At 45.2% G+C, this 12,641-nt stretch overlaps 1 protein-coding gene across 1 annotated transcript in view; it reads left to right on the top strand.

The window, feature by feature from the left end:
• Positions 1-1,801: 1,801 nt before the first annotated feature.
• DIO1 (iodothyronine deiodinase 1) overlaps positions 1,802-12,641 on the top strand; it is a 30,039-nt gene continuing 19,199 nt past the window's right edge. Inside the window, exons 1-2 of the mRNA XM_058303537.2 lie at positions 1,802-2,185; positions 8,680-8,823. Coding sequence (XP_058159520.1) covers positions 1,849-2,185; positions 8,680-8,823 — 481 coding nt within the window. The 5' untranslated portion in view covers positions 1,802-1,848. The remainder of the gene's footprint in view (positions 2,186-8,679; positions 8,824-12,641) is intronic.

Genomic DNA, 12,641 nt, shown 5'->3' with positions numbered 1-12,641 from the left:
AATGTGTAAATAAGTGAACATGGCTGTTTTCCAATAAAACTTTATTTACAAAAATAGACAGACAGCAGGCTGGATTTGGCCCGTGGACCATAGTTTGCTGACCCCTGATTTAGACTTAAGGAAGTGATGGAGAAAATGTTAATAACGCTCATTAAATACAAAAGTATGCGTTGTATCTCTAGTAGTATCACTGTGAATAGCACACAAAATTGAGCAAATATTCTTCAAAAACAAATTACATCATGGATGAACAAGTGAAGTTTCATCATATATCTTTGTTTCACTTTCCTCTTACTCCTTAGTTCAAAGAAAAATATTAGCTATCATTCATGTTCAAGATGCTTGTTCATCGGCTGCAACCATAAATTGGCTACAGAAACAAGAGTTTGGCAAAAACCAATGAAAGATTCTGTAAGAATGAATTGACTATATGGAATTTAGTACATTCTTTGTATGGGTAAAACATAAATAAAGTTATGTAGGTATATGTGCATACTCTTTTCAGAGAAAGAAACATTTACCAGCATACCACAGATGCACGGCCAGGCCTCCTACACCAAAGCCCACCCTCCTTCGTCAAAGGCTGCCAGGGAAGACAGGCTGGGGGGGCCTGCTGCCCTCCAAACCTCAGCGACCCAGGGGCCACCACCATGGCGGGTGTCACACTCAAGAACTACCTGCAAGTGCACGGTATTATTTACTTACCCTTTCCGCATCTTTGAACAAAAATTGACAAAAGATTAATATTTTGACTTTGCAGATACCATTTTCCAACCTGTACCTGTTGGTTAACTCTGTCCATAATGTCCATTTTTGTTAACAGATATCCTTCATTTTTACTTAGTTGAATCCATCCTTTTTTTTTTTGCCGTTGTGATTTCTGATTTTCAGGTCATATTTAAGAAAATCTTCCCTTCCCATGTTGACAAACATAATCTCTGATATTTTCTTCTATTTGTTTTATGACTTTATATATTTTTTAGTTCTTTCGTCCATCTGGAGTTTACCTTTGACTATGTTGAATGTGTCTCCAACTGTATTTGTCTCCATTATAATGAACCAATTCCATAATAAGTATCAATTCAGATAAATAGATGACAGCTGTATAGAGAGATGGGTAGATAGGTAGGTAGACAGATTGATAGATAAATACATAGATACAGAGATACAGAGATAGATGATAGATATAATCAATCTATTTTGGACTCTATTCTGTCCCTGTGCCCCTACCAAATTATTTATTTTTATTACAGAGGCTTTGTTATACTTCCTTATGCTCTTCTTTTTCAAAATTGACTTAGCTTCTTATGACTTTTTTTCCATAAAACTTCAAGATACTTTTGTCAAATGTTTCTGCTGTAATTTTATTTGGCAGATCATTGAATTTCTAGACTTAAAGATTAATTGAGAGATAATTAAGATCTTTAGATAAACAGCCCATTCATGACATATTTCTCCCATTATTACACATTATACCATGTGGGTCACATGATAATTCTGTACTCTGTTTTCTGAAGAACCACCAAACCATCTTCCACTGTGGCTGCATCATTTATGTTCCCACCAACAATGAATGAGTGGCCCTATTTCTCCATATCTTCTCCAACACTAGTAATTTTCTTTTTTTTAATAGTAGCCATTCTAGCAGGTGATTAGAACAGACCTTTTTGTACCTCGTTTGGAATTTTCCATTTTACTGACAAGAAGGCAAACACGAGGCTGTCCTGGCACCATCCTCCTGCCGGGGTTGACTGCCCCCACCCTGCACCTTTGCCCAGCTCCGCCCAGTGCTGCCTGTCTGTGGCCTCTCTGCTCATCTGCCACAGAGCCGGCTCTGGCTGCACCAAGATGGGACTGTCCCAGCCAGGGCTGTGGCTGAAGAGGCTCTGGATACTCTTTCAGGTGGCCTTGCATGTGGCTGTGGGCAAAACGCTGCTGACACTCTTCCCTGGGAGAGTCAAGCAGAACATTCTGGCCAAGAGCCAGAAGAGCCACAAGGCCGAGAACCCCCACTTTCCCTATGACAACTGGGGCCCAACTTTCTTCAACACCCAGTACTTCTGGTTCCTCCTGAAGATCGGTTGGCAGCGACTAGAGGACAAGACTGAGCAAGGGGGTCTGGCCCCAAACTGTCCTGTGGTCCACCTCTCAGGCCAGAGGTGCAACATTTGGGACTTCATGCAAGGTCAGGCTTGAGGGGTGCTTGGAATGGGGGCGGTAGAGGGGGAGGTGAGTTGGAAATCCTGAATTATTCTTCTGCTGTTCCAGCTGCTCCTTCTTTGGCATTTTGTCCTTTTCCAGCTGCCTGAAACCAGGAGTTTTCCCAGACTCCCTCTTTGTATGGGTGGCACCATCACCATGCCAGACCCTCCAACCACAAATCAGCCAGACCGACCTTTCAGGTCCTTGAACACTGCTCTTACCTTGCAGTCTGTTCTGCATGAGATGTTCTTTGTCCACCTTTCTGCATGGTTAGCTTCTGTTCACCTTTCAGACTTTTGTTCAGTGATACTTCCTGTAAGAAGCCTCTCCTGGCTCCTCTGAACAAGGTTACCCCCTGTTAGATGTCTGGTGGACATCCTAAACTTTTTCATATTATACCTGTTATGGTTTGTAATTATGTGTGGGTCTTTGATTCATGTCTCTTGCCCTCACTAGTCTGCAAGCTCGATGCAAGCAGAGACTACTGCTCTGTCTACTGTGGTTCTTAAGAGGACCCTCTGATCAGTTTCCTCTTTTTCGTCTTCACACCCTCCCTCCTCCTGTAGAGGTTGGCTGCCCCCACCCTGCATCTTCGGTCAACTTTGCCAGCGGCATCTGGCTGTGGGCTCTCTGCCCATCTGCTGCAGAGCTGGTTCTGGCTGCTGGGAGATGGGGCTGACCTGGGCAAGGCTGCCTCCTCTCACACTTGGCCTCTCTTCCACGCCAGCATGTGAACAGCTATAAGATTACTCTGCCACAAGTGTATCCATGCCCCCAGCTCAACAACCTCCAGTGGCTCTGCCCTGCATTTGGTTTGAGCCCCTGCTGAGGTTCCAGTCTCTCTCTCCAGCGTCATCTCCAAGCTTGCCCTCCCACTCGTTTCCTCCAGATGCACCGTACCACCCGTGTACCTCATCTGTCCCCTGTGCTTTCCCTTCTCTTCACCTTTGCCGATGTTGGTGTCCCCTCCTTGGCCAACAGTCCAAGCCCCTCTCGCTTGTCAGAGTCCAGCTCTCAGCCTCCTCTTCCATGAAGCCGCCTGCAGCCAGGCATGCTCTCACTCTCTTCTGGACTCGTGGCTCTGCCTCCCCCTCTTCTATGACGCTGGTCCTTCCTACCGGCATCTGCTGCCTAAGCACAAGTCTTATCTTCCTGCCCATGGGGACCCTCAGGACAGGGCTGGTGACGGATTCGTCCCTGAAATGCCCCACATGCCTAGTCCAGGGCCTGATGCAGCAGGTAGAGTTGAGACGGTCCCTGAGGAAGTCGCCTAATCTAGTGTTCTTCAAAGCGTGTTCTTTGGAACCCGAGGCGCACAAGATATGCTTAACTCATTGAAATCCCCAGTCAAAGAAGTTTGGGAAACCCTGCACATACTATAGCCTCCTCCTGGAGACTCTTTGTGCACTTCAACATATAAAAGGTTCCGAGAAGCCTTGAAGTTTAAACAAACAAAGAAAACTTTTAAAAACTATAACCCAGCACGATCTAATTTTCCATAGAAACTTTCCCCCCTACCCCCAAACTCTCCACCCAAGGAAATGTGTCTATTATCATCATCTTGGTTTCAAAGAAGACTCTTTGGGAAATGTTAGCCTCATCCGATCCTCTCATTTTAGAAGGAAAATGGAGAAAACTGAGAAGCAGAGGTAACAGAACCAGGGAGTGACCAAGTCAAACCTAGAATCAGGTCTCCTTCCTCTCGTTTATTCAACATTCGTGAGCAGCTACAGTGTGCCGGGCTCTCACCTAGAAGCCAGGGACTCAGGAAGTTAGGTGAGATCTTGCTTGTTCTTCAAGGGCTTTATGGTCCCACAGAGCATGTGGATATAGTTAACAAATCCTTACCATCCTGGAAAATGGGCACAGCTAGAAAGGCATGAATTTTGCCTGCAAAGCTTAGAAAGTTTCCTGGAAGAGGTAGGTTTGGAACTAGGTCTTGAAGAATGAATAAGATTTTTATAGCTTGAGAAGGGAAAAGAGGAGTGTTTCAAGTAGAGGGTAGAGCATGGGTGGTTTTTTGGCTCACTGTTTTAAACCACAGTGCTCAAATGACTTCTATTTATTCAATAAATGTTTGGAAACAACCACTGATAATAAGAGCTGTGAGAATGACAAGAAGCTTTTATTGTGTGACTGCCGTGTGCAGAGCACGGTGACAGAACCCAGCTCATTTGCTGCAAGTCAATACCCTAATCTTCAATTCAAAGAAAGCCAGCTTGCCTCGAGGCCAATTCACAGAATTCACTGTGTCCACTTTCAGGGGACCAGTCTACATTTTAAAGACGGCTCATTTTGTCTCTGCTCTCTGCTGCTGCAGCTGAGACCAAAGAATGGGGGTGGGAGGCACTCAGAGACAAAAGAAAAATACATTTATAGAATAGGAATGGCTTTTATCACATTGACCGGGAGTCCTCTGAAATCATAGGTACTGGCGATACAGAAATAAATGTAAATTGTCTGTGCCCAAAAGAGCTTGTAACCCAGGAAAAGAGACAGTGGTGAGAAAGAGAAGCACTGGGCGTTGGAGGGAGGGACCCCTCTCAGCCAGGGTGGGTGGGATGGTGGTTAGGGGAAGGCTCCCTAGAGGAGAGGGTAGTGAGCTAACTAGGGAGAATGAAGCCTCGGGGTGGGTGAGGAAGGAGAGAGTGGGGAGCAGGTGGGACAGGGCAGAGGCGTAGGTGTGGGAGGCAGGAAGGGGTAAAAGAGGAAGCTGAGGAGATCAGCTGGGACCACAGCTCCTGCATGTCTTACCAAAGAAGATGAACTTTAGCCCAAGGGTATTGGTAAGTTCTGGAAGGGTTTTCAAGAAGGAAGTTAACATGATCAGTTCTGCATATCAGAAAAACATCCTGTACCTGCTTTGGAAACTCACCGGGCCACTAAAAAGCTAGGTTGTATGCTTTGGACATACACTCTGAACTTACTTAGGAGCCACAGCCTGGGACACCTGCAAGATTTTTTACAGATCATTTTTCAAATGCTAAGGCCCAGGGGAGGCAAAAGACTTTCTCAAAACCACATGGCGAGTTCTTGGTAGACCTAGAATGTGTGCCTTCTACTCTCAGCTGGTGCACTTTTCATTACTGGATGCTGGAGGAGACAAAAGAGTCTCAGGGAAATTCTCAGCCACGTCCAACCCTCTGAACCGACATGACATGGACATGATGTGCACATGTTCTCAGACACACTCACAGAGCAAACGTATAGCTGGTATGTTCTGGATGATTTATTTCTGAGTAACTGAGTGTTAATCTGAAAATGGCTGTTTAAAATGATCTAAAATCTCTCCAAGTATACTTACAAAGTATAGTCTAGTGATTATAAATGAGATTTCTCTGCTGAGAGAGTCTGGTGTAGGGTTAATTTACTGGCCTGGTAGTCATGAGGGATGGGTTCGAGTCCAGCTCCACTGCAGAACTATTTCCCCATCTATACAAATGAGGTGGAATTGGCAGTCCTTGCCTGACATTCTTGTGAAATGATGTTCCCTGCCCCGTGGCCTGTGGACAGGGGCAGGGAGCCAAGTCTCAGCTCAGTCACCCCCTTGCACCCATCCTTCCTCCCTCTGCTACCAGGAAAGCAGGGCACTAAGTTTAATCTTTGCCCTCAATACTGATCACAGCACCCAATCACACTATCACTAATTAATAAATGGCTCTGTTTCCACCAGAGTTCTAAACTGTGGTTATTGAGAGCTTTTGGGTTTTTTCCCCAATTAAAAAAAAAAATCCCAATAGCTAATATTTAGAGCTGGTCCTGATTCTTTACCTCCTGGGTTCCTAGCTGAACAGCGATTCCTTGGGGTCATTGGAGGCAAATGACTGGTCACCTGGGCCTGTCTGGACCCTGAGCATCCCCTGCTAAACTCAGGAAAATGCTGTGACGTGGGTGAGGGATCACCATGCAGTCAACCAGCAGGGATTGAGGTCCACTCAATGCTACCTAGAACACCCTATGTAAAAACTTAGTGAGCCGAGAATAGGGAGACCTTTGTATCTTCAAAACAACTGGCCCGCTTCTTCTTTGTGCACTGAAACATGACGAGTATGTAACCAGTTATGTTAATTTTTTACGATTGTAAATATTTTAAAATTAAACCCTTTGCAGAACAAGGTGGTGAATAAATAAATAACAAGCAAGCCCTGTCAATTCTACATTTTCCACTCCTCCATCACCCACCTAGAGTCCAGGCGCCCATTATCTCTTTTTTTTTTTAAGATTTATTTTATTTATTTCTCTCCCCTTCCCCCCCCCCCCCATTGTCTGCTCTGTGTCCATTTGCTGGGTGTTCTTCTGTGTCCGTTTGCATTCTTGTCATGCAGCACCATAAACAGTGTCACTTTTTTTTGCATCATCTTGTTGCTTCAGCTCTCCCTGTGTGCGGCGCCACTCCTGGGTGGGCTGCGCTTTTTTTGCACGGGGCAGCTCTCCTTGCAGGGTGCACTCCTTGTGCGTGCGGCTCCCCTACGCGGGGGACACCCCTGCGTGGCAGGGCACTCCTTGCACGTGGCAGCACTGCGCGTGGGCCAGCTCCACACGGGTCAGGAGGCCCTGAGAATCAAACCCTTGGACCCTCCATATGGTAGGCGGATACTCTATCAGTTGAGCCACAACCGCTTCCCCCATTATCTCTCATGTGGAATTCTCCAGTGCCCCCTAACTGGTTTTCTCCCGTTTACATTCTCAGTCCCTTCTCCGTAAAGTAGCCAGGTGATCTTCAAATGGAAAGAATTTGGGGTTCCCCAGAATCAACAGCAGCTGGAGCCCTGAGCACTGAGAGTTTGCTCGATGCTGGCGATATGAGGATAAATGAGGAGCAGGCCCTGCTCTCCAAGTTACAATGAGCTGTCCTGGGATGCAGACACTTCAACAGGCCACGTCACAGTGCAAGGCCTGCCATGCCCTAACAGATGCCGGCTAAGGGCTCAACAATGTCAGCCTGGCCATAAATAACCACAGGGTGCTGTCAGCTCCCCAGAGGAGCCGCTACTCTAGTCAGGGGAGTTACAGAAGGCTCCCACCCAGTGAACCTCACAGGGTTCTGCCCTCAGGAAGGCCTCGTGTTTAGGGTTTAATGCTCTGTGGTAGCTGTCTTAAAATTCTTAATAATTTTATTTTTAAATCTCTGTTTTGTTTGTGAAGTCCAATGGGACAGCAGAGCATGCCCTGGGGACTTAAAGCCCTGGCTCATGCAAAGTCCTGCCTCCTGCAGTTTCCCTGCCTCCCCTGGGACACCAGCTCCACAGCCCACTCTCCCGCCACTGGCACTTGGCTGGTCTACCCTCTCCTTATTGCCCCCCACCCAGTAACCCAGGGACTGCTGCCATCCTCTGGCCTGGGCATGGACATAGTGAAGACTGGGGTCAGACATGGGCACCCTGCAGCATCTCAGAGCAGGGCATGGAGGTGGCGGTCCCATCCTGGACTGCCAGCACCATGGAGCATTTGACAGGTGGCTGGGGGGATTGGGAGGGAGAAGCCTCTTGCCACCCCTATTCCAGGTATCTAGTATGTTTCTGCACAGCGGTCGCAGTACTCTGTGGGTTGAGGGGATAGGGAGGTGGAAAGAGAAAATGCCTGCCCCCTGGCGGGGTGTGGTGTGTCGTGCTGGAGGCTGGAGGGAGGGCGGCTCCTGGTGACTGCGGGGATCTGGGAGCGTCTCTGTGCCCAAGGGAGCGAGACATTAAATAGCAACTCAAAGCCTCCATGACAGGTAGAGAGAAAGACCACAGAAGATAAGAAAATGCTTTAATGGCACTTTCCCCCACTTTTTGAACAAGGGAACCCACATTTTTTATTTTGCAATGGGCCCCACAAATTTTGTAGCCAGTCCTGCTCCCATTCCCCTTTATGGAGCCTCCTCTAAGCGTCCCTCATTTCATAGCTCAGGGAGGAGGTAATAGCTAATTACAACAGCTTACATTTATAAAGCACCTACTAGAGACCAGGCACCATTTTAAATCCTTATCTGTATTAATTTATTTAATCTTCATAGGAATTCTATAAGGTAAGAATTACCATGTCCATGCATAGGTGAGGAAAGTGAGGCACTTTGAATGGAGAGAGCACTAAACTGAGAACCCAGAAGCCAGAGTGTTAATTTTAACTCCACCACTGACCTGCTATGTGACCTTGAGCAAGGCAATAAACCTTTGTCTGTAAAATGGAGGGAACAAAATACCTACCTTGCAGTTTACTAATCACATGACACGAGAGAATGGATGCGTACATGCCTTATAAATTGTGCAAGATGGACTCCTCTTATCATTATTTTAGTTACCACCCAGTGACGTCAGGCTGTCTGGTGAGCTCACCTAATGAAATCTCCTCACTTTAAAGAGAAGAAAACTGGGTTTCAACCTCCACTGTGTCCCAGACACATCCTGAAGGGGAAATAAAGGAACAAAGGTTGAGTTTGCAAAAGAAATGCTGTGTGTAAACACTTGGTTTATGATGGTTCTATTTCTATTTTAGGTAACAGGCCACTGGTGCTGAATTTTGGCAGTTGCACCTGACCTTCATTTCTTTTCAAATTTGACCAATTCAAGAGACTTGTTGAAGACTTTAGTTCCATAGCAGATTTTCTCATCATCTACATTGAAGAAGCACATGCATCAGGTACAAAAAGATTCCCTGCCTCAATCTCTTCCCTCCTTTCTCCACCCCTTCTTTTCTCTCCCTTTCCTCCATCTCCCCTCCCAAGTTTGGGGTGGAGGGAGGAAGAGACAGGGAGAGATGGAAAGAACAGTTATTCATGGAACACCAACCATCTCCTAGTCCCTGAGCTAGTTTACCCACCACTTGCTAACTCCATAGTCCGGGCTTTTTAACCAGGGCACAGAGAGCAGAAAGCCTGGAGGGACAGGGCCTACATGGGAAAGCATAAACAGGACAGCCACAAGGAATTTAGACCTAAAATGTCACAAGTGAAATGAGTATCATATAGCTATCAGTGAAATACATCCTAAGACTCTCCAAGCTCAAAAGGACATGAAGTCGTCTAAGTCACAGTTCTCAAACTTCGTTGTGCATTAGAATCACCTGGAAGACTTGTTAAAACATAGATGGCTGGACCCCACCCCCAAAGTTTCTGACTTAGTAGATATGGGGTGGGGGCCCAAGAATTTGCTTTTCTAACAAGTTACCAGGTGATGCTGATGCTGATGCTGCCAGGCTGGGTGCCACAATTTGAGAACCGCTGATCTAGGGCAACTTTCACCTGGGGCAGAAATTCTTCCTACAGCTGCTGACACGTGGTCACCGATCTTCAGTGATGGGAACCTCATAGTGTCACGGGAAATCTTGTTCCTTTGCTGTATAGCTCTGCTCATGAGAAAGTCTTTCCTCACAATGGGCACACAGGTCCCCCTTCTAAAACTTCTATACCTTGGTCTAAGCCCCTTGAACTTTACAAAACTGATAAATACCCATTTTCATGGGGATTAAGCTCAGTAAATTGACCCATGTCTCTAGCCAGAGACTGAAAAAGGCAAGACTTGTGGCCAGAGTGGAATCTCCACACAAGGTGGGAGAGATGCTATCTGATTCATCTCTGTCACCCCAGTGCTTGGCAAAGTCCATGTTGCAGAGCCAGAGCTCAGTAAAAGTTGGGTGAATGAATGAGTGTTGAGGCCAGTATTTGACCCTTCTGGCTTGTCTGAGTGTTGTAAGCAAAGTTGGTCCAGCAGTGCTTTCTCCAGTGTGGTTTCCAGAATCCTGGTGTCAGAACCACTTGGGCTACCTGTTGAAAATGCATATTTTGGGAAACGGACTTTGGCCCAGTGGTTAGGGCGTCCGTCTACCATATGGGAGGTCTGCGGTTCAAACCCCGGGCCTCCTTGACCCGTGTGGAGCTGGCCATGAGCAGCGCTGATGCGCGCAAGAAGTGCCGTGCCACGCAAGTGTGTCCCCTGCGTGGGGGAGCCCCACGCGCAAGGAGTGCGCCCGTGAGGAAAAGCCGCCCAGCGTGAAAAGAAAGAGCAGCCTGCCCAGGAATGGCGCCGCCCACACTTCCCGTGCCGATGACCACAACAGAAGCGGACAAAGAAACAAGACGCAGCAATAGACACAGAGAACAGACAACCAGGGGAGGGGGGGAAATTAAATAAATAAATAAATCTTTAATAAAAAAAAAAAAAAAAAGAAAATGCATATTTCAGGCCCCACACTGATTGAGATGGCAGAATGAGATGCTTTACGGCTCTGTCCCCCCAACAGAAGTTTTGAACAACCAGCGAGAACTGGCAGAAACACCTCTCTCAAGGCTCCAGATAACAGTTAAAGGACTGCAGTAGCAGGATGAGTGCTAAATCAAGAAAAAGGCGACTAAAAGCAGTAGGATCTCATGGACTGGGAAGAAACCATTTCCTAGGGAAAATGGGGACATTCGTATCTGCATAATTGTGTACATGCCCAAGAAAAGACACACATGCAAAAAGATTCAGAGTGGCCCCTGCACTTTGGCCTGAAGCTGTTTTTCCAAACTCATTGTAAGCTTTAAAGGAGAACACTTGCACAGGTTAATGTGCAAAGACTAGGAAAGGTGTTTTCTTCTTTTATTTCATTAGCTCTTGGTTCTTAGCTTTTAAGGAAAGCTCTGTCATAGCATCAGCTGAATACAAGTTTAAGGAACAGATTCCTCAGAATCTAAATTCCAAAGATAAAACATTAAAACATCAAAATGTCCAGGTTTCAACAAAAGATTACAACACATAAAAAGAAACAGGAAGCAATGGCTGATGCAAAGGAGAAGATTGAGATTAAAGCATTGGTAACTATCAGTGAGGAAGACCAGACCTGTGACATACCAAAGACTTTTTTAAAAATAAAATTTTATTGAAGTATATCATTCATACATGAACATACATAAATAATAAACATATAGTAAAATTTGTGAATTTACAAAACAAATATGCATCTCATCATGCAAGGCTCCCATACTTCTCCCCACCACCAACACCTTGCATTGTTGTAAAACATTTGTTACAAACTATGAAAGAACATTATCAAAATATTTATAGTAATAAATATAGTAATGTTTATAATAATATAGTAATGCACCATATCTTACATTTGGTGGATTTTCCCCCAACCCACCCAATTATTAACACCCTATATTAGTATTATAGATTTGTTATTTTATCATTCAGGAGAAAACATTCTCATATTTAGACAAAAAAAATTTTTTTTAATCCTGTGGTGGCTTGAAATTGTATGTACCCCAGAAAAACATGTCTTTAAATTTAATCTATTCCTGTGGGTATAAACCCACTGTAAGTAGGACATTTTGATAAGATTACTTTAGTTAAGAAAGTGTGGTCCTCCTCAATCAGTATGGCTCTTAATTCTATTACTGGAGTCCTTTATGAGTGGAGTGAAGTTCAGACAGTGAGACGGAAAAACACAAGAAGCAAGATACTGGATACTGACAGAACCCAGAAGAGAAGGGAGATGCCACTATGTGCCTTGCCTTGTGTATTAGTCAGCCAAAACGGTGCTGATGAAAAATACCAGAAATCTGTTCACTTTTATAAAGGGTATTTATTTGGGGTAGGAGTTTACAGTTACCAGGCCATAACGCCTAAGTTACTTCCCTCACCAAAGTCATGCTGGAGCAAGATGACTGCCGACATCTGCCAAGGGTTCAGGCTTCCTGGGTTCCTCTCTTGGCTCTGTGGTCCCCAATATTAGCTAGACTGGGATAAATCTCATCTCTCTCCCAGGGCTCATTCCTCTCCAGGCTTAGCTGCTCTGGTCTCTCCACAATGTCAGCTATAGACTATCAGGCAAATGGCTCATCTCTCTTCCTGGGCTCCAGGATTAAAACTCTAACCTCCCTTCTCTGCAGTGCAGCTTCTCTGTGAGTTCCCACCCACCAAGGGGGCAGGGACTCAATGTCCTACTGATGTGACCCAATCAAAGCCTTAATCATTATTTAATCAAATAAAAATGAAACTTCTGAATCCAATACAATCTAAGGGTATCACTAGCCCAGAGAAATAGACCGTTTACAAACATAATCAATATTCCTTTTTGGAATCCATCAATAATATCAAACTGCCACACCTTGCGACAGAGGAGCCAAGGATTGCCAGCTGCCATCTCCAGAATTCTGGTCTCCAGAAAGAAAGCATTGTCTTTATTTGGACTTTCTTTTAACCTCAGAACCATGAACAAATTCCCATTGTTTAACCTGACACATTTTTTTTTTTAGTATTTGCTTGAGCAGCCAAGGAAAGTAAAAACAGGTCTTAAAAATGCTCAAAGAGCTAAAGGAAATTATAGAAGTGTTAGATTAACACAAAGAGTATATCAATAGAGAGATGGAAATTATGAAAAGGAACCAAACAGAGCTGAAGACCACAATAACAGAAATTAAAAATCCCCTAGGGGGGTTCAACAGAAGATTGGCACTGACAGAAGAAAGAATCACTGAA

This window comes from Dasypus novemcinctus, chromosome 9 (genome assembly GCF_030445035.2).
Source record: "Dasypus novemcinctus isolate mDasNov1 chromosome 9, mDasNov1.1.hap2, whole genome shotgun sequence".
NCBI classification, from domain to species: Eukaryota; Metazoa; Chordata; class Mammalia; order Cingulata; family Dasypodidae; genus Dasypus; species Dasypus novemcinctus.
The sequence above is the reverse complement of the archived record's forward strand: the minus strand, read 5'-3'. Positions and strand labels throughout refer to the sequence as shown.